General features: G+C 46.1%; 2 protein-coding genes across 7 annotated transcripts in view; one reads left to right on the top strand and one right to left on the bottom strand.

The window, feature by feature from the left end:
• The first annotated feature begins 1,109 nt into the window (after nucleotides 1-1,109).
• SLC51B (solute carrier family 51 subunit beta) lies at nucleotides 1,110-14,592 on the top strand. Its single transcript, XM_027824681.3, has 6 exons — nucleotides 1,110-1,329; nucleotides 7,042-7,139; nucleotides 8,406-8,780; nucleotides 9,437-9,562; nucleotides 11,346-11,436; nucleotides 13,958-14,592. The coding sequence occupies exons 2-6, from the start codon at nucleotides 7,100-7,102 to the stop codon at nucleotides 14,169-14,171; spliced, it is 846 nt and encodes a 281-aa protein (XP_027680482.1). The 5' UTR covers nucleotides 1,110-1,329; nucleotides 7,042-7,099; the 3' UTR covers nucleotides 14,172-14,592.
• An 11-nt stretch (nucleotides 14,593-14,603) lies between these two features.
• The window catches only part of RASL12 (RAS like family 12), a 29,610-nt gene continuing 22,919 nt past the window's right edge, over nucleotides 14,604-21,294 (bottom strand). For all 6 annotated transcript variants that reach the window (XM_007053505.4, XM_043524104.1, XM_027824701.3 and 3 more), the window contains one exon: nucleotides 14,604-17,314. In XM_007053505.4, coding sequence (XP_007053567.1) covers nucleotides 16,930-17,314 — 385 coding nt within the window. In that variant the 3' untranslated portion in view covers nucleotides 14,604-16,929. The remainder of the gene's footprint in view (nucleotides 17,315-21,294) is intronic.

The raw sequence follows: 21,294 nt of genomic DNA, 5'->3' as shown, positions 1-21,294 counted from the left end.
GAAAAATCTCATGATGCTAGGGCAGGATGATTTAGCTGCTGCGCCCTCTGCTCTGCTGGCCAGGCTTGGGGCAAGGCTTCTTGGATGAGCCAGTGCTGGGATCAGCTGGCGAGCGTGGTCAAGGGAGCCTCAGCAGCCACCGCCTCTTCCTCACCTGCTTGTTGTTTTCTTCGCGGCTGCCCACAGCTTCTTGCCGCTGCTGGTGACGGGCTCCCCCTGCATCCTCCTGCGCCTGGCTGGGACTAGGCGGCGAAGGAAGATGGGGACCACCACCTCCTCCCGCCCCAAGCTGTGCCAGAATGTCCACTCCCGGCTGGAGTCCTCCCGCCCCGAGCTGCGCCGCTAGGGCATGGACTGCAACCTGTACCTTAAAGTTATGAATAATAGAGTCATTTTACCTCAGGTTCGGATTATTTCTTTTAATTAAGTTACTTTCTGGACTTGTGCCTATTGTCTTTCAGACCTCTTCCTGCCACAGTGGAAAAACTGAACTGTAACAGGATCAATAGGTGGAAAAACATGCATAATGGTCAGGTTAAAAAATATTGGGGGAGGTGAAAGAACCATTTGTTGACCTGTGGACAACTGATTCTTGAAATGCCAGTGTTGTCCAGATGAGCTGCGACCACCTTTGTGTGCTGGTATGGATAATATCTAGCCATATTAATTTTCTATGTGGCAAAACTGAGCAGTTAATTTAGGCATAATGAACTGGGATATGATTTGCTTTCTTAGTAATGCAGTGTGTAAACACTGAATGGAATCTTTGTATTAATGCATTTTGATACAGTCTTGTTTTTAATAGGATGTTGGGGGGGGGGGGGAGGGGAAATGGTCTTTGTGCCCAAGGCTGCAATACATCTTAATCCACCTCTGCTTGTATGGTTTCACATAACGAAGGTTGAGCCACGAAAACCACATCGTGTAATTTTTTTTTAAAAAACAGAGTACTAGGCTTCAGTATCTAGTTTTATTCAGATCTCCTTTTTCATACTGATTATGCCAACAACTTGAGTAAATAAATGGAACATTCTTAAAGTTCATCTTGGGGGAAAGTTCATTCACCCTGTGTTGTAAATGGAACCAACAGCAGAGGGTGGTGTTATTTTCCAGGACTTTGAAAAACATACCTATAGGTTTCTGCTTTCCACATGATTACGAGTAGCAGAATGAATCACTGTGTGTGACTTTCAGACCGTCAGAGCAAAGAAGATCTAACTGCTGATGTGAAGTACTGAGAGGTGCTCAGCCGAGCACGTCAAAGCTGCAGATGGCAAGATTTACGTAAGAAATGTAATTTCCGTTCCTCCAAGAACTACTGGCTTTCTGGTGAGTTCATGTTAGGTATTTTTAAAGGAGATTTTCTTTCTTTTTTAAGTTAAAATTATGGGATTTTTTTGAGATTTTTGTGTAAAGCCTACATGATATTCTTAAGAAAAGTGAGTGTACCCTTGTATCAATAAGAAAGGGACCCATACTCAAATGTTTAAGCTCCTATGTATAGAAAACCAGAATAACACTGTGATTGAAAAATGTTGTGTAGATTTGCTCCTAGATTTCTAATTATGCAAAAGTTTAAAAAGTGCCTCCCTGTTTTAATATTTTTTCCTTTAATATGTTAAACAATTTTGCTCCCAAGTGCTAAAAACTTTGGATCCAAGTGATTCCATAGTTTAACTTTCTTGGACACAAAAACATTGGCTTCTGTTTACAAGGTATTGCACTGCGTACACAAATTTAGTACTAGAGTTAGGATGAGAGTATTCAGATCCAATATCTGGGATGACATGCAAAATTTAATGCAATTAATACACAGCCATCACCATAACCTGAGTCCAGCGGAACAGAGACAAGAGAATACAATTTTCTAAGGTGCTTAATCCCAAAATTTGATTATTGTAATTGCATTATAATATATTGTAGGATGATAGGGCAAGGAGACAGAAAGGACATAAATAATTTTTTATCAAATAGTCCATATAGATGGCCTTTCTGAAGGTTGGACTGAGCCTTTGTTGCCGGTATCAACAAATCACAGATGGGGTTGGAGGACCTTGACTGCAGACTTCAAGACCTGCTGGCCAGCTGATCTGATTTGTCAATAGAGTAAAAAAATTGGCATTGCGCTTTTATGAGCATCATTGGGAGTTCTACGCCCACACTGAGCACAACATGTCTCCTAGTAAATGGCCTAAAATGTTAATGCCCAATAAAAGTCAACATGCAAAATAAAAAGAAAGGGTATATTTGCGACATTCTGGAACAGATTTTGATTGTGCAATATGGTGTGCCCAACAGGGGGTGGGGTGGCGGGGAATATACTCTTGTGGGCCAGATCCTCAGATCCTAATATCTAGAGCCTGATTTCACAAACTTACTCGTAAATTGATCAGATTGGCTGAATAGGTGCTGGAACTAGAGCTGCTGACCGTGCTGCTGCATGCCCTGGCTTGAAGCAGTTTCCATCATATACAGGGTTTGCAATTTGGTTCAATGGCTCTCAGCACCCACACAGTACAAAATGTTCCAGCGCCCCGACTGCCTGCATGCATAAGGATTGCTATCATGAGTAAGGTTTTGCAGGACTGGGTGTTGGGGTTGTATAAAATATTCACAATTAATGTGAGTCTCACCATTTGAGTTTCCACATTTCATTGCAATTAATAAACAGGGTGCAATGGCATGACAAAACCTGCAAAATTCCGTAGCACCTGGTTTTGAGTGGAACCCTGAGGTTTTTTGAAATGTGAAAGTCCATGCAGATGAGCATCCATGTTTTCTCTGACTTTTGCATGTTTCAGTGTGAAAATCCAGGTTCTGAAAACAGTATGAAATTTTGCAGGTGTAATGTCACCCAAAATAACCTGAGGAAAAAATGTTCACCAAACAGGATGAAATATTGACCCCATTGTGCACAGGCCTGAAATTAACAAAAGCTAGGAAAATTGGGAAACTGGCTTTCTCTTTCCTGAGTTCCCCAAATTGTACCAAAGTATTAAAGGTTTCAGAGTAGCAGCCGTGTTAGTTTGTATCTGCAAAAAGAAAAGGAGGGCTTGTGGCACCTTAGAGACTAACCAATTTATTTTAGCATCAGCTTTCGTGAGCTACAGCTCACTTCATCGGATGTACCTCTGCACAGTGCGTGGTGTCTCCATCACAGACATCAGGAGGTGAGTCTCTAATAGGACTGCAAACTTAACTCTGAATTGGTTACGGTGCAGCTCCAGCGAGTCTAGCCCAGTGATCTAAGGCTGTATCTACACTATGAGTTAGCAGTATGATTCCCCTGTTTGTATACACACATTCGCACTGGAGCTCATTGAGCTAATGTAAGTGTACAGAGCAGTATAGCCACAGAGGCTTAGCTGTGCCGAGTACAAACCTGCCTGAACCTTGTGGGTATGTACTCAGCCTGGCTAACTTGTACCTTCACTGCCGCTACCCATGCTACCATGGCTACGCTGCTGTTTAGACGCACACTCGCTCAGTGAGACGTAGCAGGAGGATGTGTCGTGAGTGAGGGCATTGCATCCCTAACTCGTCGTGTAGACGTAGCCTTAGTGACAGCAACTATGGCTGTGGTTTCAGAGTAGCAGCCATGTTAGTCGGTATCCGCAAAGAGAAAAGGAGAGCTTGTGGCACTTTAGAGACTAACAAATTTATCTGAGCATAAGCTTTCGTGAGCTACAGCTCACTTCATCGGATGCATGCAGTAGAAAATACAGTGGGGAGATTTTATATACACAGAGAACATGAAACAATGGGTGTTACCATACACACTGTAACAAGAGTGATCAGGTAAGGTGAGCTATTACCAGCAGGAGAGGAAAACAAAAAAACCAAAAAAACCCACAACCTTTTGTAGGGATAATCAAGGTGGGCCATTTCCAGCAGTTGACAAGAACGTGTGAGGAACAGTGGGGGAAGGAGGGGGAAATAAACATGGGGAAATAATTTTACTTTGTGTAATGACACATCCACTTCCAGTCTTTATTAAAGCCTGATTTAATTGTGTTCAGTTTGTCAACAGACTCCAAGGAGAGACTGCTGAATTGGAATTAATTTGCAAACTGGATACAATTAACTTAGGCTTGAATAAAGACTGGGAGTGGACGTGTTATTACACAAAGTAAAACTATTTCCCCATGTTTATTTCTTCTCCCCCATCCCCCCCACTGTTCCTCACATGTTCTTGTCAACTGCTGGAAATGGCCCACCTTGATTATCCCTATAAAAGATTGGTTTTTGTTTTTTTGGTTTTTTTCCCCTCTCCTGCTGGTAATAGCTCACCTTACCAGATCACTCTCCTTACAGTGTGTATGGTAACACCCACTGTTTCATGTTCTCTGTGTATATAAAATCTCCTCACTGTATTTTCCACTGTATGCATCCGAGGAAGTGAGCTGTAGCTCACGAAAGCTTATGCTCAAATAAATTTGTTAGTCTCTAAGGTGCCACAAGTCCTCCTTTTCTCTTTATGGCTGTGGTGTGAGGTCTGGGATGTTGGGTCTGGAGGAAATGGGGAAGAGGTCACCAAGGCTCTAGCAGGGATGTCACCAGTAGCGCCGGTCGGGAATTTTTCGACTAAACGTTTCTTCATCAGCCGATGCTGATTAGTCAAAACTGAAACTCTTATCGGAAAGGCATTCGTTTCAGTGAAAGTTTCCTTAGGTCCAGGACAGAATTTCTGGTCAGACCAAGTGTGCCACCCAATAATCAATAACCTGGCAGTTACCCAGGACTCCAGGAAGAGCAGGGTCTCCCACATCCCATGTGCATGCCCTAACCAGCAGACTGCGCGCTTGTAAGTTGTGAAAAATTTCAGAACGTCTCAGTTTCATGCTGCTGTAGAATGAAACCAAATTCCAGAACCTTGCCTTTGTTTGCAAAATGGAATTCTTGTGGTCCAACCTGTCCAAGTGACCAGCCCCCGGCTTTTGGTTATCGAAGCAAAAGAGCCAATGATTTTAAGCATGAAATGCTGCACATCATAATACCTGTGAGAGGGCAGTTTACAAGGCTGTGGTTCAGGCTTGAAATGCAAAGCTCTCTGGAACCACATGCTCAGTTCAGGCTTTCATATGCTGGAGGCAGATAAATGGAATTCAGTGAGTTTATTTTGTGTGTGTGAGAGATGAATGAGGCTTTAAATATGGAGCTCCTGTCAGGAACATGTGGACGTAAAAGATCCCCTCACCATTTCCATAAGAGTAGGGGGTTTGCCCTAATGTCCTTTACCAAAATTTTCCCTTCTCCTACTCATGCGCAAAACTCTGCTTGGTTGCTGCTCTCCACGCCAGAGGTGGCTGCCGTTCATTGGTATTTTATGGGGCCAAATCCTCTGAAGCCACTCTCCTGAATTCATTGCTGTCCATGGGAGTTTGATCTGAGCAAGGACTTAAAGATTTTGCCCATAGTTTATGAAGCATTTTGGGATAAAAAATGCCATATAAATGTCAAATGTTATTATTAGAACATGCTATTACACAGAAAACATCTCTTCACGATTTAAAACATTCAGTGATGGACTTCTCGTTTGAAGGTAACATTCAGATAAGTTGCTTCCTGTGCACACCGTAGTTTGCTTGTTCTTTTTATGGTGAATGATCTATATGTAGGCGTACAAACTTAATGGAGAGTGTGGTAACACGTACGTCCCTACAGGGGTTTTAGGGGTTTCATTCTCTAAAAGGCCGTGCAATTGTAAAACATGACATTGCAGAATCCCATTTGCACATGTACTGCCTATAGCATGACTGTCCGTCACGAGGAAATGAGCCTGCATGCTTAGCTGGCCATAAAATATGAACTTTGAATTGTTAAGACATTGTAATCCATGACCTAAGGCCAGAAAAAAGCAATCGCTAGGTGAATAACCAGTAGGACAGATTTTTCATGTAATAGTCAGCAGGGTCCTTATTAGCATTCATTGAGCAGTGTAATGTGTTGGTGAGCAATTGACCAGGGGCAGCTCAGGGGTCAGAAGAAATAACATGAGCTATTGCACCTTAAAGCAAGAGTGTGGAATGGATGCAAAAATCTCTGTGGTTATAATAGTAATTAATGAAATATGAAGACAGAGTAGCTCAGGGACTAGTGATGGGATGAAGAGTCATTTACCTAGAGGTAGGTCACAGTTCAAATCCAGAGCAGTTTGGGAATGAAAGTTTTTACCATCTAGTAGACTGAATAAATGAAGTCTCATGGGCTCGTTCCAGATCTTAACAGGCAAGTATCCCCACCTCAATCCCTCCAGATGGGACTGAGACACGCTGGTGGTGGGACAAACAGGCAGAGTGAGTGTAGGAGCTGAGGACTTCTTACGGGGTGGGTGGTGGATGCTCAGCCTGCTGAGAGGAGTGAGAGGTGCCTGCTTCTAGGAGCTACTCAAGGAACAAGAGACACCTTCCCTTCAGCCTGGTACCAGAAGCTGCCTCCTCCCCCTTCTGATAGCTGAGATCTCCACTCTCAAGGCTTGGTCACTTCTTCTGCTTTCCTCTGACTAGCAGCAGATGCTCTCACAAGACGTATCTCTGGTGCTGAATGGCAGGGGAGCCGGTGAGGGAAGCAGCTGCCACCTGAGGAAGGAAGAGAGGAAAGGAGCCTTGCTGGGAAAGGAGCTGGCTCCTGGCAGCAGGCCAAGGGCCTGCTCAGGGGACGGCAGCTCCCTGGGTGGCTCTTAGAATCAGCTCTGCATCCCATCCTGTCAGCTCGGCCTGATGTAATGAGAAGAAAGCAGCACAGAAGTCGAAGCTGGACATCAGAACATATGTCTGAAAGGGCCGATCTAGCAGGCAGTGGAATGGGCTGGATCTCCCATTGCTCATGTGTTTAAAATGAGATAGAAGAGAGCTCAGATGCTGGACACTGGGAAATGGACATGCTGGCCTAACATCTTTGATTCTTCTGAGCCTGTTACAGCAGCGACATTGTTTTGCACGGATACGGGCAGTGACCTCTACTACTATCAAACTACGACAACCCAGGTTCTCAGGGTGTCAAGAAAGTATCCATAACCTCTTGGCTTTTTTATTTTCCCAGGTTACCAAGTACCATACTTCGAAGAAGCCCTCTCCATTTCAGAATAGTACCTACAACTATGAAGTCACTCTGGATAATCCTCTTTCTACTGGTGCAAGGTAGAGTCTTTGCTTGGTGAAAGGACAGCGTACGGAGCAGCCCCCCACACCGAGACAGCTCCTTGTCTTAAACTCTTACCCACGTCAGGCTGAGCAGGTGGCACTGACAATCAGGGCTACAAAATGAATCACTCTGGGGCATAGTGCTAGGTGCCCTACTTAGATGCACCATTGCTTCCCTATATCTGCATGCCCAGTTGCCACATCTGGCTTGAAAACGGGCATTGGCACCTGGAGTGGCTCTTTCAATGCCCATCTGGCCATTGGCAAACACAGGTACCGGTTTGAGTGTGTGCGTGCACACACGATACCTGCATGTGTAAATATAAGTGTGCTATTGCAGTCACGTGTTTACACAAGTGGGGCTCTAGCTCCTTGATCATTTGGCTGTCTACGTTCTGAGCCATGGGCCAGTTCTCCTCTAATCCGTATTGGCATAAAACTGGAGTAACCTCAGTGACAGTTACTTCCAAATTCTGCCCTCAGTTAGGCTGTTGCAATCCCATTGACGTCAGGGTCATTACCTGAGTGTAACCATGGGCACAATGTGACCCAAAGTCATTCATTATAGGGATGGGCTTTCTCGAACTGCCCATAGCAGAGATGTGCTAGGACTGAAATACCCAGGATTAGCTAGTGGAACAATAAAAGGTCTAGTAGCTGAACTTGATATTCCCCCCAATACCGAGAGAGCCAGATCACAGATGTAGCTGGGCAGTTGGGTTGTAAGCTGGGGATGTTAATGAGGACATGGATATCCTCTTCCCCCAACTGTAGAGCAGCAGCTTATAAAGGACTGCAGTGGCCTTATTTCTCATTTGAATTTCATAGAATCATAGAAGGTTAGGGTTGGAAGGGACCTCAGGAGGTCATCTAGTCCAACCCCCTGCTCAAAGCAGGACCAATCCCCAATTTTTGCCCCAGACCCCTAAATGGTCCCCTCAAGGATTGAACTCACAACCCTGGGTTTGGCAGGCCAATGCTCAAACCACTGAGCTATCCCTCCCGGGTTTCCTTCTGATCTGAAACACTTAGGCTCCTTGGAACAACAACAGGTTGAAATCCCAGGAGAGCTGACTCAGTCCTTCCAAGAGAGGGAAACTGAGCTCCATGCAATTCACTGCTTGTGTGGCTTTTGCATGAGTCCTGTCTGCTCTCTGTAGACATTAATAGATTGCTTGACTTGATTACTGTCTGTACCATACTTTGTAGATAACCGTCCCATCCGTACAGGATGACTGTGCTCAAGTTCTGGTTTCTTTGCAGGCACACAGGGTTTTCTCATTCAAAACGTTAAAGTCAAGCTGTGTTTACAAGCCAGCACAACAGATGAGAATTTACTTTTAGAGGACTGTAATCCCACTTCAGAGTTCCAACACTGGTCTTGGCAAGACAATTCCTTGATCAATCAAGGCACCAGGAAATGTCTGTCTTCAGATGAAGCCAACAGCGTACGGTCAAGTCCCTGTGAAAGTGCAGCACATGCAAGCTGGGAGTGTGTTAATTTCATGCTGCACTCTGTGGGCAGCATCCGTATGTACCTGACTGCAGAAAAGAATAAAGCCACTCTGGCGAATACAAAAAGCCCAAGTTCCCGATGGCGAGTCAGTAGGGGGCAGAGCGTATGCGATCAGAAGCCAGGTAAGCATCAGACACCAAAAAGAAAAGACACTCACTCAACTCATGCAACGCTTGCTAATAATATGCAATGAATTTGCTGTGTTCTTGCCATCCTGTGTATCACACACAAAAGGGATCCGCAGTGTCAGTCAATCAGCTGAAAAACATCAACACTATTCACTGGGCAGCATCTCCCACAAATAACAAAGGGCTTTAACAAGCATGCAGATAGGTATTGATGCTATAGGTCCCATAAGGTAGAAAGTCAACTTCAGATTTCTCAGTCCCTTTAGGTAAAACCTGAGTATAAAAGAACGAGATCTGGTCTCACTGAACTCAAAGGTCAGAGTGCCACTGACTTCCTGATTTGGCCATAAGTAAGAAACCTGACAAATAACAAAGATCTATATGGAGCAACCACAAACATTTCTCTCAGATTCCTGTTCCTGGGATACTCTGAGCCACATTTTCAGCTGTAGACCCTGTTTGCAAGCTTACTTTTGTGCATGCAATGGCCTGTGCCCACAAAACCCCATTTTGCATACTTGAGTTGCACCCGCACAAGCATACGTGAGAAACAAGAGAAATTCAGCCCTGTGAATCAGTAGCGAGGCTCTTCTATCTTGTGCATTTGCAATGGAAACAGATGTCCCATCCATCTTTCTGTTTTTTCACAGCAAAGGCAGAGGGCAGTAGATATTTCGCTATGGCTCTTACCACTGACAAGGTGGAAGGCAATCCCATTTCTGGAATGTCTCAAGAACAACTACAGGAGACGTTGTGGTTTTTCCGGACAGAAGATTGTAAGTTTCCAAGATTTTTTTTACTTGGGTGATTTTTAAAACCGGCTCTTTCCCACGAACAATTTCAGTGTTGATAAATCAGCCTTTTCCCAAAACATGTTTCATCAGAAAATTCCCGACTAACTCTCTCCAGAGGTAGCTGCCTATGTTACCAACCTAGGTCCTTCCCTGGCTCTGGCAGGGCCTCTAGAATCAAGAGGCAAATACCAGTGCGATGGGCGACATCTTATTACCGAGATCTCCCTTGCAAATTTCTACATCCCACATGGAATCAGCTCCAGTGTGCTGTCTGACCTTTCTGCCCAATGGGTCTTCCAGCCATTGGAGCGAAGGTCTGTGATCAGCAGCTGCTTCAGCAGAACAGGAGGCATGGATGATGCGGGCTGGGCTGAGGACGTACGGTCAATCCCACACCCACTGAGGTCAACGGCAAAGCTCCCCTTGACTTTTGTGGTGCAGGATCAGAGTCCTAGCGCCCAAGGGAAAAAGCCAGGCTATCCTGGGCTGGAGCTGGCTCCAGAGACTGGTACAGAAAACACTGGTATTAAATCCAATAAAGAGTGTGTAGAAGAGCTCAGGCATGCCATGGAGTTTGATCATCAAATATTAGCTTTTAATGGGCCAAATCCCAAAGTCAACGGAGTTTTGCCTGAGTAAGGACTTCAGGTCTGGACTGCTTGTGATTACTTGCTGATAACACACCAGGACAAATAACTTCCACTCGCTGCTTCAGCCCTAGACTCCCTCCTTCTCTTTGGGTAAAAGCCCACTCACCCATTAATTCTGCCAGGTTCTTTTCACTCCTGACAAGCAGCTGCCTTGGGGTGCTCCTGAGTTGGGGTACACAGCCTACGTGATGTGTCCTCAGGAGCAGGCCATGTAAGGGCACGTTAGAGGTCCTGCAAGGTCACAGGGGCTACCCTGCCTTTCACAGCACTTGTGAAATCAACAGGGGCAGAGGGCGCTTACGCATTTTGCAGGAGACATTCAGGCCCAGTTAAGTGCCTAAAAACCTCCAAGGATCTGGCCCTTAGAGCTTCAGCGGATCAGGCTCTCATGCAGCAAGCTTATGAAAGAGCTAGTTTTCTTCAGGCATATAATGTACGCACGGTGGGCCAGATCCTGAGCTGATCATCCTCCGAAGCACCAGGGATGGCCATGGCTGGAGATGCGGAGGCCAGGGCCCTGAGGTGGCAGCGAGCAGTCACTTTCTCAGGTCCTTGGCTGGCTGGTTCTTGCTCACATGCTCTGGGTCTAACTGATTGTCATAGGTGGAGTTGGGAAGGAATGTTCCCTCAGGTCAGCGACCTTGGGAGGGGGGTTTTCACCTTCCTCTGCAGCATGTGGGTACGGGTCGCTTTCCCAGATTACCTGGGTATAGCTCATTAACCATTTCCTTGCCATTGCAGGGGCCTGGGACAGTGGTACACCCTCCTGTTTTTTCCCAAAGACACCCAACAGTCTAGCCTCTTGTGGGCTGTAATCTGTTGGTCTCATTTCGGTGGTTGGGTCAGTGTGCGGGTGCAGGGTGGGGCTGGTGGCCTGGGATCTACAGGAGGTCAGACTGGGTGATCTGATGGGCCTTTCTGGCCTCAAACTCTATGACTTTTTGAAGGGAGCTCAGCACAGGCCCCTTTGCACTCCCCTAATCCTGCAGCTGATCTGCACCAAACTCATCGACCCTGCACAACTTGGAGCACCCCCGACAGAACTTGGCTGTAACGTGGTTGTCAGAATGGCTGTGCACACGCTGACTTCACTTGTCAATGCTTCTCCCCGCCAGCATCCACGTGGAATTATTCCATTCTAGTCCTGTCCTTTGTGGTTCTGTTTCTGGGCCTCCTTCTTCTGGGAATAAACATCATGGCAAACAGGTAAGACACACAGAACTTTAGGGGTACAGGGAGGCTGTAAAACCCACTGCTGGGGCACAGGGGAGAACAAGGCCATGAAGACACTGGGGCAGCACCTGCAGGAGGGACAGCTGCTAAACCCTGTACAGAGTGCTCCATGGATGTGCTCCTGAGCGGGACAAGGCTGTAATCCCCTCAGTGCTTGTCCTTAGAGGCAGCCAGGGTAGGGATAACTGGGTTCCCCCTCCCTAGGTGCACAGGCTCTCTGCATGTGTAACGCCAACAGATCCCAGTCGTCAGCAGGTGGGATCGAACCTGGAGCTTAAAGCATGAGCCTCTCCCACACGAGCTAAAAGCCAGCTGGCTGTTAGCTAAGGCTGTAGAGCAAAATCATTTAACTCTCTCTTTAAGTGGTCTCGGTGCCACTAGATGGGACAGAACAACACACCCAGGAGTTACACATGCTCCTCCCGACACGCCCATGCATCACCAGCCAGGACACGGCCTGTGGGATTTTGGTTGAGGAACATGCTGTTTTAAATGGGATCTTTATTACGATTGGTTTTAAGAAGAGGTGATTCAAAAAATCATTCCAGTGGGTGTCCACACAAAGACAGGATCATTTTCAAACCTACTCCAGTTCTTTCTTACCCACTAGGCTGCTAATCTGAATTCATTGCAGGGCTCTAGTGACTGAAAGCTGTTGCCATCTGATGGCTGCCGAGTGGCCGGCAGAGAAATTCTTATGATTGTGTGCCAGGCACCAAACAAAATCACTTGCACATCTGAAATATTAGATCAATAAGAGTTAACAGTTTGCATTTCCATCATGCTTTGGACCTGTTTCCTGATGTACCGTGCAAAGGCAGGCAGTTGTTATCCCTGTTTTACAGATGAAGTAAATGATGCCTGGAGAGGTTTAGCATCTTAATACCCCATTCCCACAGTGGAAGAAATCCCAGATCTGTGCTCATTCCTTTAGAACAGGAAGGAAGGCCTAGTGGTTAGTTCAGTTTCTTGTTCTGCTCTACCACCAACTTCTTGTATGACCTTGGGTAAGTCACTTAGTCTTTCTGTGCCTCAGTTTCCCCATACATAAACTGGAGATAATAGCATGTCTCTAACTCACAGAGCTACTAGGAGAAAAGATCCATTTAAATAAGATTGTGAGGAGCTCAAATACTCTGAAAATTTGGGCTGAATGGGTACCTAAGATAGATAAAGATGCCCCTTTGCCTTGTCTATTCAAAATAATCTTTCACACCGTTTGGTTTCTAGAGCAACAGTAGGATTTAATCATTGTCAGATACAGCATCAGAGAATGTGTCAACCCTCATAATCCAGGTTCTGCTGGGATAACAAGTATTACACCACTCTGCTGTGCTAAAACACATTGGTCGAGTACCACAGAGCTGAGAATGAGTCTTCTCCTCAAGCAACAATCTTTGCATCACACTCAAGCTATATAATAATAAGAGTTTTCTCTTCATCTAAAAGAAGAAAGAAGCAGCAGCAAAGTGTTAGGCATTTGATTTAGACCAGGGGTCTCAAACTCAAATTACCAGGAGGGCCACGTGAGAACTCGTATGTTGGCCCAAGGGCCGCTGCCCCCGTCCCCCACTCTACCCCTGCCCCTGCCCGCGTGGTGCAGCAGGGGGCTCAGGGCAGGGGGTTGGGGTGCAGGAGGGAGTGCGGGGTGCAGCAGTGGGCTCAGGGCAGGGAGTTGGGGTGCAGGAGGGAGTGCGGGGTGTGGCAGGGGGTTGGGGTGCAGGCAGGGGGCTCAGGGCAGGGAGTTGGGGTGTGGGGTGCAGGAGGGGTTCAGGTTCTGGCCCGGCGCCCTTACCTTGAGCAGCTCCGGGATGGCAGGGGTGCGCACCGGGGCCAGGGTAGGCGCCCTGGCTCTGGCCCCAGCCCCATGCTGCTCCGCTCCACTTCACACGGTGTCACCAGCAGCCGCTGGAGCCAGCAAGCTGGGAGCTGTGGCCCTGGGGAGAGGCGGTGGCAAACAGCTGGGGGCTGCAGGGACGGGCCGCCGAGAGTAAGGGGGGGCATGCCTGGGGGAGGGACATGACTCAAGCTGTTGGGGGGGGGACAAAGCTTTAAATTGTGCCCCCCCCCCAGCAGGCACCAGTTGTCTCTGGCAGAAGTCCCTAGTCCCACTACCCCTGCCCCAGGGCGGAAGCCCTGAGCTCTCCCCCACCCCCCAGTCTGGTGGATGGATAAGGAACGGGAGGGGCGGCTCTGCGAGCTGCACTTTAACTGTAAAAGAGCTGCAGGCGGCTCACGAGCCGTGGTTTGGCCACCCCCGAGGTAGACAACTTGGTGTATTGTTTTCTCGTTGGATTCGCTGTAGTAATATAAACGGCAGCTGTGTGTACTAAAACACTTCACTCCATTTACATGCCCGGATGCCTCTGGGGTTTTCTAACCACCATCGGCGAATGTACGCACCGTGCCAAGCCGTGCATATGCCAGTTCCACACCTGCCGCACGGAAGCCTGCGGTTTCACTTCTTGCTTCTTTTTGTATCCCTCCCCATTAGAAATAGGAAGATTATCCTCATGTGTGAACAGGCTGCCAAACCAGCTGAGCCGGAAGCCAAGCCACCCTTTGTGGATTTGAAGGAAGATAATAACTTGAATCCTTTCACGGAAGATTTGCTTCCCAAAGAACAAAGACCAGGGGAGGTTTTGGTTCAGTGGAAGGATGGCACTCTTACAGCCCTGTATGCAGAGAAGTCTGAGGAGGACATGTAACCGCGAGCACAATCCAAGTCTAGACCCCAGACAAATATTTCACCAAGTGTCATGTAGCTAAATTCATGCTGACTGGAGCTTTGAAAGTTAAGCACAGTTTATCAAGGGGAATAATAAGAAATGGCAGAGGAGATTTCTTAGCATGAGCTGCTCTTGACTCAGATAGTCTGGTCTGGTCCCACCGGCTTTGATGCCAATACGGCCTGATCCTTACCTGCTGCTGTCATTTGGTTCCAAGGCTACTCCTACATGCCAGCTTTGCCCACCCTCTCTCAGCTGTCACTCGCTTCCACTGCAAAACAATTATATGAGCCAAACCAGACAAGGAAAGGGGGAGGATTTTACTGCAGTCAGCCAGGGAATGCGTGCTTTTAAAAAAAACTCTGCGAAGGTTCATCGAGAAAATGCTGAAGCTAAACAGATGGGCTGACGCCTCGTCAAAAGTTGCCTTTATTAAAATATTTTCCAAAGTAGTTGATTGAAATTGTGTAATTATAGATACATGACTTTACTCTGCAGAGAAGTGCAATTCCATACAGAAGCAGAGCAGTTACTGTCCCCAAACCATGGACAACAAGGAAAATAAAGTACATAACCTTTCTTAAGGAAAAGGGCCTGTTCACTGTGAATTTTGCTCTTGGTTGAGTGTTACTGAGCATTCTCCACAGAGAGCATGGACTGGAGACACCCACAAATAATTTAAGACAAATGGAAAATATATCAATCTTATACACAAACGATTCTGTTTAAATCCACCCAGTAAAGGAGTATTCCATTGGCTAAATCTTTGAAAAGGAACATTGCATTGTAAAAAAAAACCTTACTCGATATATTTTTGGTACAAGTTATTTCAGTGCGCAGGCTTTTGTTTTTAGATACCTGGAAGTGTTTATTCTTCTGCAATTATATTTGCATTCTATATTTGCAATATATTTATATTTTTTCATTTCATTTAAAAACCTCTCCTTGCTTATTGCTTAAACAGCAAAATGCAAACACTACTGATTTGATTTGATATGCATGCCATCAGCTTTGTTTGAATTATTTAAATCACTGTGTCACTGGATGGGTAATAAGTACTCCTTTCCTTTTTCTGTATAGACTAGATTCCACCCTGTGTACATTTCTGGATTCTAGTTGTGGTTGTCCTTTCATGAGAAAGGCATACCAGCTGCAGCATGCTAACATTCCACTAGGGGGGGCTCTGTGGTCATTAAATGATATTTATTGGCCTTGGAGCACACTGTCAACATTTTGCTAGCTTTCGCTGAACACAATACTGGCAATAAGGACTTTCATCTGTACACGCGCTGTAGCAAGTTACCTGAAATGGGATTTGTAGATCTCTAAACAATGGACCTGTTCCTGCTCCCATGGAAGTGAAGGGGAGTGTTTCCACTGATTTCAATGGGAGTCACACAGGATACAAACTCTGGATTTGCAGACCAATCCAGTTAGGGCTGTAAATACATATCAGTAATTTTAGGGGACAGAACCTTAGACGAACACTGACATTTTAACAAATGCTGGAAAGCTAGGAAATTTTCAGTTACAGAAACCCTTTAAAAAACCCTAAAAAACCCCAAAACCCTAATGTTGGAAAGTATGGAAATTCAGTCAAGATACCCCAAACAACCTTATCTCCAACATGTATCTCTGACCACCTTCTATCCAGATTCATCAGACATTATGCCTTCACACTGCAGATCTTCAGCACTGACAACATGAGCCAAATACTACAGCTTGTCCGGAGTACAACCATTCCATGTTGTGGTAACTTTCAAGGTTGCAAAGAGAGAGCAAGGCCCCTGGGATGTGGGAGACCTGGGTTCATGTCCCTGGTCTGCCAGAGTCAAAGTGATCTCGGATGAAAACTCTGCTGTGAATCAGCCAGAAGCAGGAAATTTATCCCAGGCCTCCCTCATCCCAGGACAGTGCACTGACAACTAACCTGCTCTCCCACATGCCAGCTGAATGCCTTAGCCACTCAGCTGCTTTCTCTCTCTCTCTAAAAACTTCCGGGCGAAAGTTTTGTGAAAACCAATACGTCTCCATAAACCATCCTGGCTCTGATGAAGTCGTATATTCCAACCAAATATTCCCACTACAGGGTACCAAATTGGGCAATACATTTGTGCCCTCTACATGATCACTGCATTTAGATACTCTGGACCCACTTATTACATGGGCTGCGCCTCTTGTCTAATCAGCTAGTGTGTATTTAAGGGAGCTGATTTTTCAAGAAGTGGTGATACACACGTACAAGCAGAGGATCTGGCCTCTTGGGAGAACAATGTAAAGTTTATTTACCCTACGCACAGGGCGAGGGCATTCGGCCTCTCATCCTGCTGACGTGCCGAATATAACATAGGCTTCATCTCTCTCTCTCTCTGTCCTGCTTCTGCTATAACAAATAGCTCTACCAACACCCAGTGCAAACGCTAGGACTAATGTGCAAATATCATGTCAATACTGAGCTATAGGGACTGGACAAATAGTCAGTGATTTAGAAGGACGTTATGACAAAGTTTCAGACTCTTCTGCACTCAATCCCAGGCCTGTTCGCTGCATTCCTACCAAAGTGCTTGGTTGTAGATCTAAGGCCAAATGCATTGTCAGTAAATCACGGAAGATGGTCTGTAAGCCACTGCTGCCATGGAGATTGTCAAATATGCCACTGCAGAAGTTGGAGAAGGTTCCTCGGGATGCCATGAAATCCAGTGGCTGCTTCTTTCCCATCCCTTGGTGGGGCCAAGGCTTAAAATATTTTAAAGCCCTTCAGTAAGGTCAATGTGGGAGCTTTCCTCTTGCTTTGAGCCCGTGACGATTTCACCGTGACCAGCTTGGCTTGTGCCACGGAGGGAATCTCTTTGTAGTTGACCGTGGAGAGAGTGTTGAGCGTGCAGCTGGCCAGGCCATGCTTGGAGGCCACGGCAGTCGGGGCAGCAAGGTGTAGGAAGGGCCTCTCCTCTGTGATGAACAGCGGTCGGACTGGCAGGTTCCTCTCCATCTCCCTCCTCACTTCTCGCGCAGCTTCATGGAACACATGCTGTACAGCCTCAAACTCCAGGCAGGCAGAGACCTCGTAAAATGAGCACCCGTGCTTGGCAGCTAGAGACACCCCTTCGGCTTTGGTGACCTGTCTGTCAAAGGAGAACAGGAAGGGATGTGAGCGGAGCAGAGACCACAAACCATGACAGCTGATACGCACGGGCTCAGGGCCTGAGATCATCGCTCCCTCTAATGGCCAGCCCTAGCCACTGCAACAGCCTGATACAAAGTGGCAGCTTATAGAGAGGGCTTGAGCGCGAGATAAAGGAATTTACGCTGTAGTACCTGATCCATTTCAGTCAATGAAAAGACTCCCATTGACTTCATTAGGTCTTGGTTTGCTTCACACTAACTACCCTAGTGCCTGGACATGCACAGCCACAATTTATTACACTGGTACCCTTCTAAAATGAGGGTTCAGGCCCCGATTCAGCCAAAACTCAACATTAAACATGTGAGTAGTCCTTTTAAAGTCAGTGCATTTAAGCCAATCAGACTATTCCTATGCTTAGTTAGGCATGTACTGACTCAGGGCCTTGGAGGCCACAAAGCTAGGAAGTCTGGCAAGAGACCACCCTGGCTTAACCAGGAAACTTTCAATGATCTGAAACTCAAAAAAGAGTCCTACAAAAAGTGGAAACTTGTTCAAATTACAAAGGATAAATATAAACAAACAACAGAAGTCTGTAGGGACAAAATTAGAAAGGCCAAGACACAAAACGAGATTAAACTAGCTAGAGACATAAAGGGTAACAAGAAAACAGTCTACAAATGCATTAGACGCAAGAGAAAAATGAAGGACAGGGTAGACTTGTTATTTAATGAGGGGGGAAAAACAATAACAGGAAATGGCAGAAGTGCTAAATGACACTTTTGTTTCAGTTTTCACCAAAAAGGTTAGTAGCAACCGGATGTCTAACTTAGTGAACACCAGTGAAAATGAGGTAGGATCAGAGGGTAAAATAGGAAAAGAACAAGTTAAAAATTACTTAGACAAGTTAGATGTCTTCAAGCCACCAGGGCCTGATGAAATACATCCTAGAGTACCCAAGGAACTGACGGAGGAGATATCTGAGCCATTAGCGATTATCTTTGAAAAGTCATGGAAGACGGGAGAGATTCTAGAAGACTGGAAAAGGGCAAATATAGTGCCCATCTATAAAAAGGGAAATAGGTTAACTTCAGTGCCTGGAAAGATAATGGAGTAAATAATTAAGCAATCAATTTGCAAGCACCTTGAAGATAATAAGGTGATAAGTAACAGCATGGATTTGTCAAGAACAAATCATGTCAAACCAACCTAATAGCTTTCTTTGCAGAGTAACAAGCCTTCTGGATATGGAGGAAGTGGTAGATGTGGTATATCTTGTCCTTAGTAAGGCTTTTGATACAGTCCCACATGACCTCCTCATAAACAAATGAGGGAAATACAATCTAGATGGAGCTACAACAAGGTGGGTGCATAACTGGTTGGAAAACCGTTCCCAGAGTAGTAGTTATCAGTGGTTCACAGCCAAGCTGGAAGGGCATAATGAGTGGGGTCTCGCAGGGACCAGTTCTGGGTCTGGTTCTGTTCAATATCTTCATCAATGATTTAGATAATGGTATAGAGTGTACACTTATAAAATTTGTGGACGATACCAAGCTGGGAGGGGTTGCAAGTGCTTAGGAGGATAGGATTAAAATTCAAAATGATCTGGATAAACTGGAGAAATGGTCTGAAGTAAATAGGATGAAATTCAATGAGGGCAAATGCAAAGTACTCCACTTAGGAAGGAACAATCAGTTGTACACGTACAAAATGGGTTACAAAATGACTGCCTAAGAAGGAGCTCTGTGGAAAGGGATCTGGGGGTCATAGTGGATCACAAGTTAAATATGAGTCAACAGTGTAACACACTTACAAAAAAAGTGAACATCATTCTGGGATGTATTAGCAGGAGTGTTGTAAGCAAGACACGAGAAGTAATTCTTCCACTCTACTCCGTGCTGATTAGGCCTCAACTGGAGTATTTTGTCCAGTTCTGGGCCCCACATTTCAGGAAAGATGTGGACAAATTGGAGAAAGTCCAGAGAAGAGCAACAAAAATGATTAAAGGTCTAGAAAATATGACCTATGAGGGAAGACTGAAAAAAATTGTGTTTGTTTAGACTGGAGAAGAGAAGACTAAGGGGGGGACATGATAACAGTTTTTTTGTACATAAAAGGTTGTTACAAGGAGGAGGGAGAAAAATTGTTCTCCATAACCTTTGAGGATAGGACAAGAAGCCATGGGCTTAACTTGCAGCAAGAACGGTTTAGGTTGGACATTAGGGAAAACTTCCTGACTGTCAGGGTGGATAAGCACTTGAATAAATTGCCTAGGGAAGTTGTGGAATCTCCATCATTGGAGATTTTTCTGAGCAGGTTAGACAAACACCTGTCAGGGATTATCTACATAATGCTTAGTCCTGCCATGAGTGCAGGGGACTGGACTAGATGACCTCTCAAGGTCCCTTCCAGTCCTATGATTCTATGATTAAAGTGTCATGAAAGTACTCATTAGGAACAATCGATCAATCTGTCATTGCCTTCCAACCCAAACTCAATATCCAAACTCACTTTCCAGAAAATCAATAGACTCTCTGTGTGTAACTGGGAAGGGAAAAACCAGAGGGGAAACCCTAGTGATTACCTGAACTCTTCTTAAAAAAGCCCACAACAGGTGTCCAACTGCCTGGCCCCTGGGGAATGGAGGGCTAAGGCCATCTCAGCTTCCCCTCCTACTCACACAAATGCTATGGGCAAGGACCATTACTGGCGAGGGTACCTTAGGGGAGCCACACCCAGGGGCTTGGGGCTGGCTGGATCCTGAGCCTGAGGAGATTGCTGTCTGCCCCAGCAAGCTCAACTGCTGTGAAGATCGTAGCTAGCGATGGGCCTGCCCCAAGCCTTGAATACCAAAGCCCTGGATGTCCTGACCAGGAGCCAGACTTTGACCTGCTCTCTCGAACCCCTGGAGATTTAGGGACAGGCAGGCCTGGACTGCCCAGGTCAGGCTCATCTATACTTATAGCTGGAAGTCAAAAGGAGCTCCCTGAAACCCACCGACCACTGTTGTTACATCAGACATTGCACCTGGCACATAACAGCAGGGAACAGTCAAGCTGCTGAGCTGATGGCATTGACCTGGGAGGGAAGCTGTAGCCTTGAGGGGAACCAGGTAGGACTCTACAGGGAGCAGGGTGAATCAGGCACCCTGGAGTGAATGAAGCCACTGCAAGAGAGTGACTAGAACCTTTGCTATGTCCCCTGCAATTCCAGGAACTTGGGCACGGCCCAGCTGCACGGGGAACATGTCAACATGCCCTCTTCAATCTTCCCTCACTGGGGACCTTTTCCAGAGAATGCCGCCCAGACAAGGCGACCTTTGGATGGAGCTGGTATCACGCTGGGGGACAAATCTCTGCTGGCCAAACAACAAGCTGCTACTGCAGCTGGTGTCAGTTAGTGCCTGGGGCGGGGACAGAGGACTGTTACACTGCCGTTCCTGGCAAGATGGTGCTATATCTATTGGAACCATCCTAAACCTCCGTCCAGTGGCTTCTTCTCACTCCCTGCCCCACGGCTGTGGCACTTCTGTTGTGATCAACCATACCAGTTCCCCTGAGTGCTGAGACTGTGCACATCCAAAATTCAGGGCCACATTCTGCTACCATTCCTCGCATTGAGTAGGACTTGACTCTGTGGGCAGCCCCAGTGAAATCAGTGGGGCTATTTGTAGTGAGAGAATAGTCAGCCAGAGTATGGATAGCAAAATATGGCCCTCAACGAACAGACCATATCAAAGGCCAGGCTCACAGACATGCCTGTTTGCACATACAGTAGCCACAAACATGCATGAAAATTTGGTAACTGCATGATCAATTATCTCATCGGTTGCATTTGTGTGTGCCGTTACTCAGTTTGCACATGCAGCTTGAACTAGTTATGTACATAAATTAGCTGCTCACAGTGCTTAATTTGTAATTAAATTGGTGCCGGGTCTCAAGAAATATTTTTACTTTCATAACTGACACAGCAAACCCAGAG

The sequence above is a fragment of the Chelonia mydas genome, chromosome 10 (genome assembly GCF_015237465.2).
Source record: "Chelonia mydas isolate rCheMyd1 chromosome 10, rCheMyd1.pri.v2, whole genome shotgun sequence".
NCBI classification, from domain to species: domain Eukaryota; kingdom Metazoa; phylum Chordata; order Testudines; family Cheloniidae; genus Chelonia; species Chelonia mydas.
The sequence above is the reverse complement of the archived record's forward strand: the minus strand, read 5'-3'. Positions and strand labels throughout refer to the sequence as shown.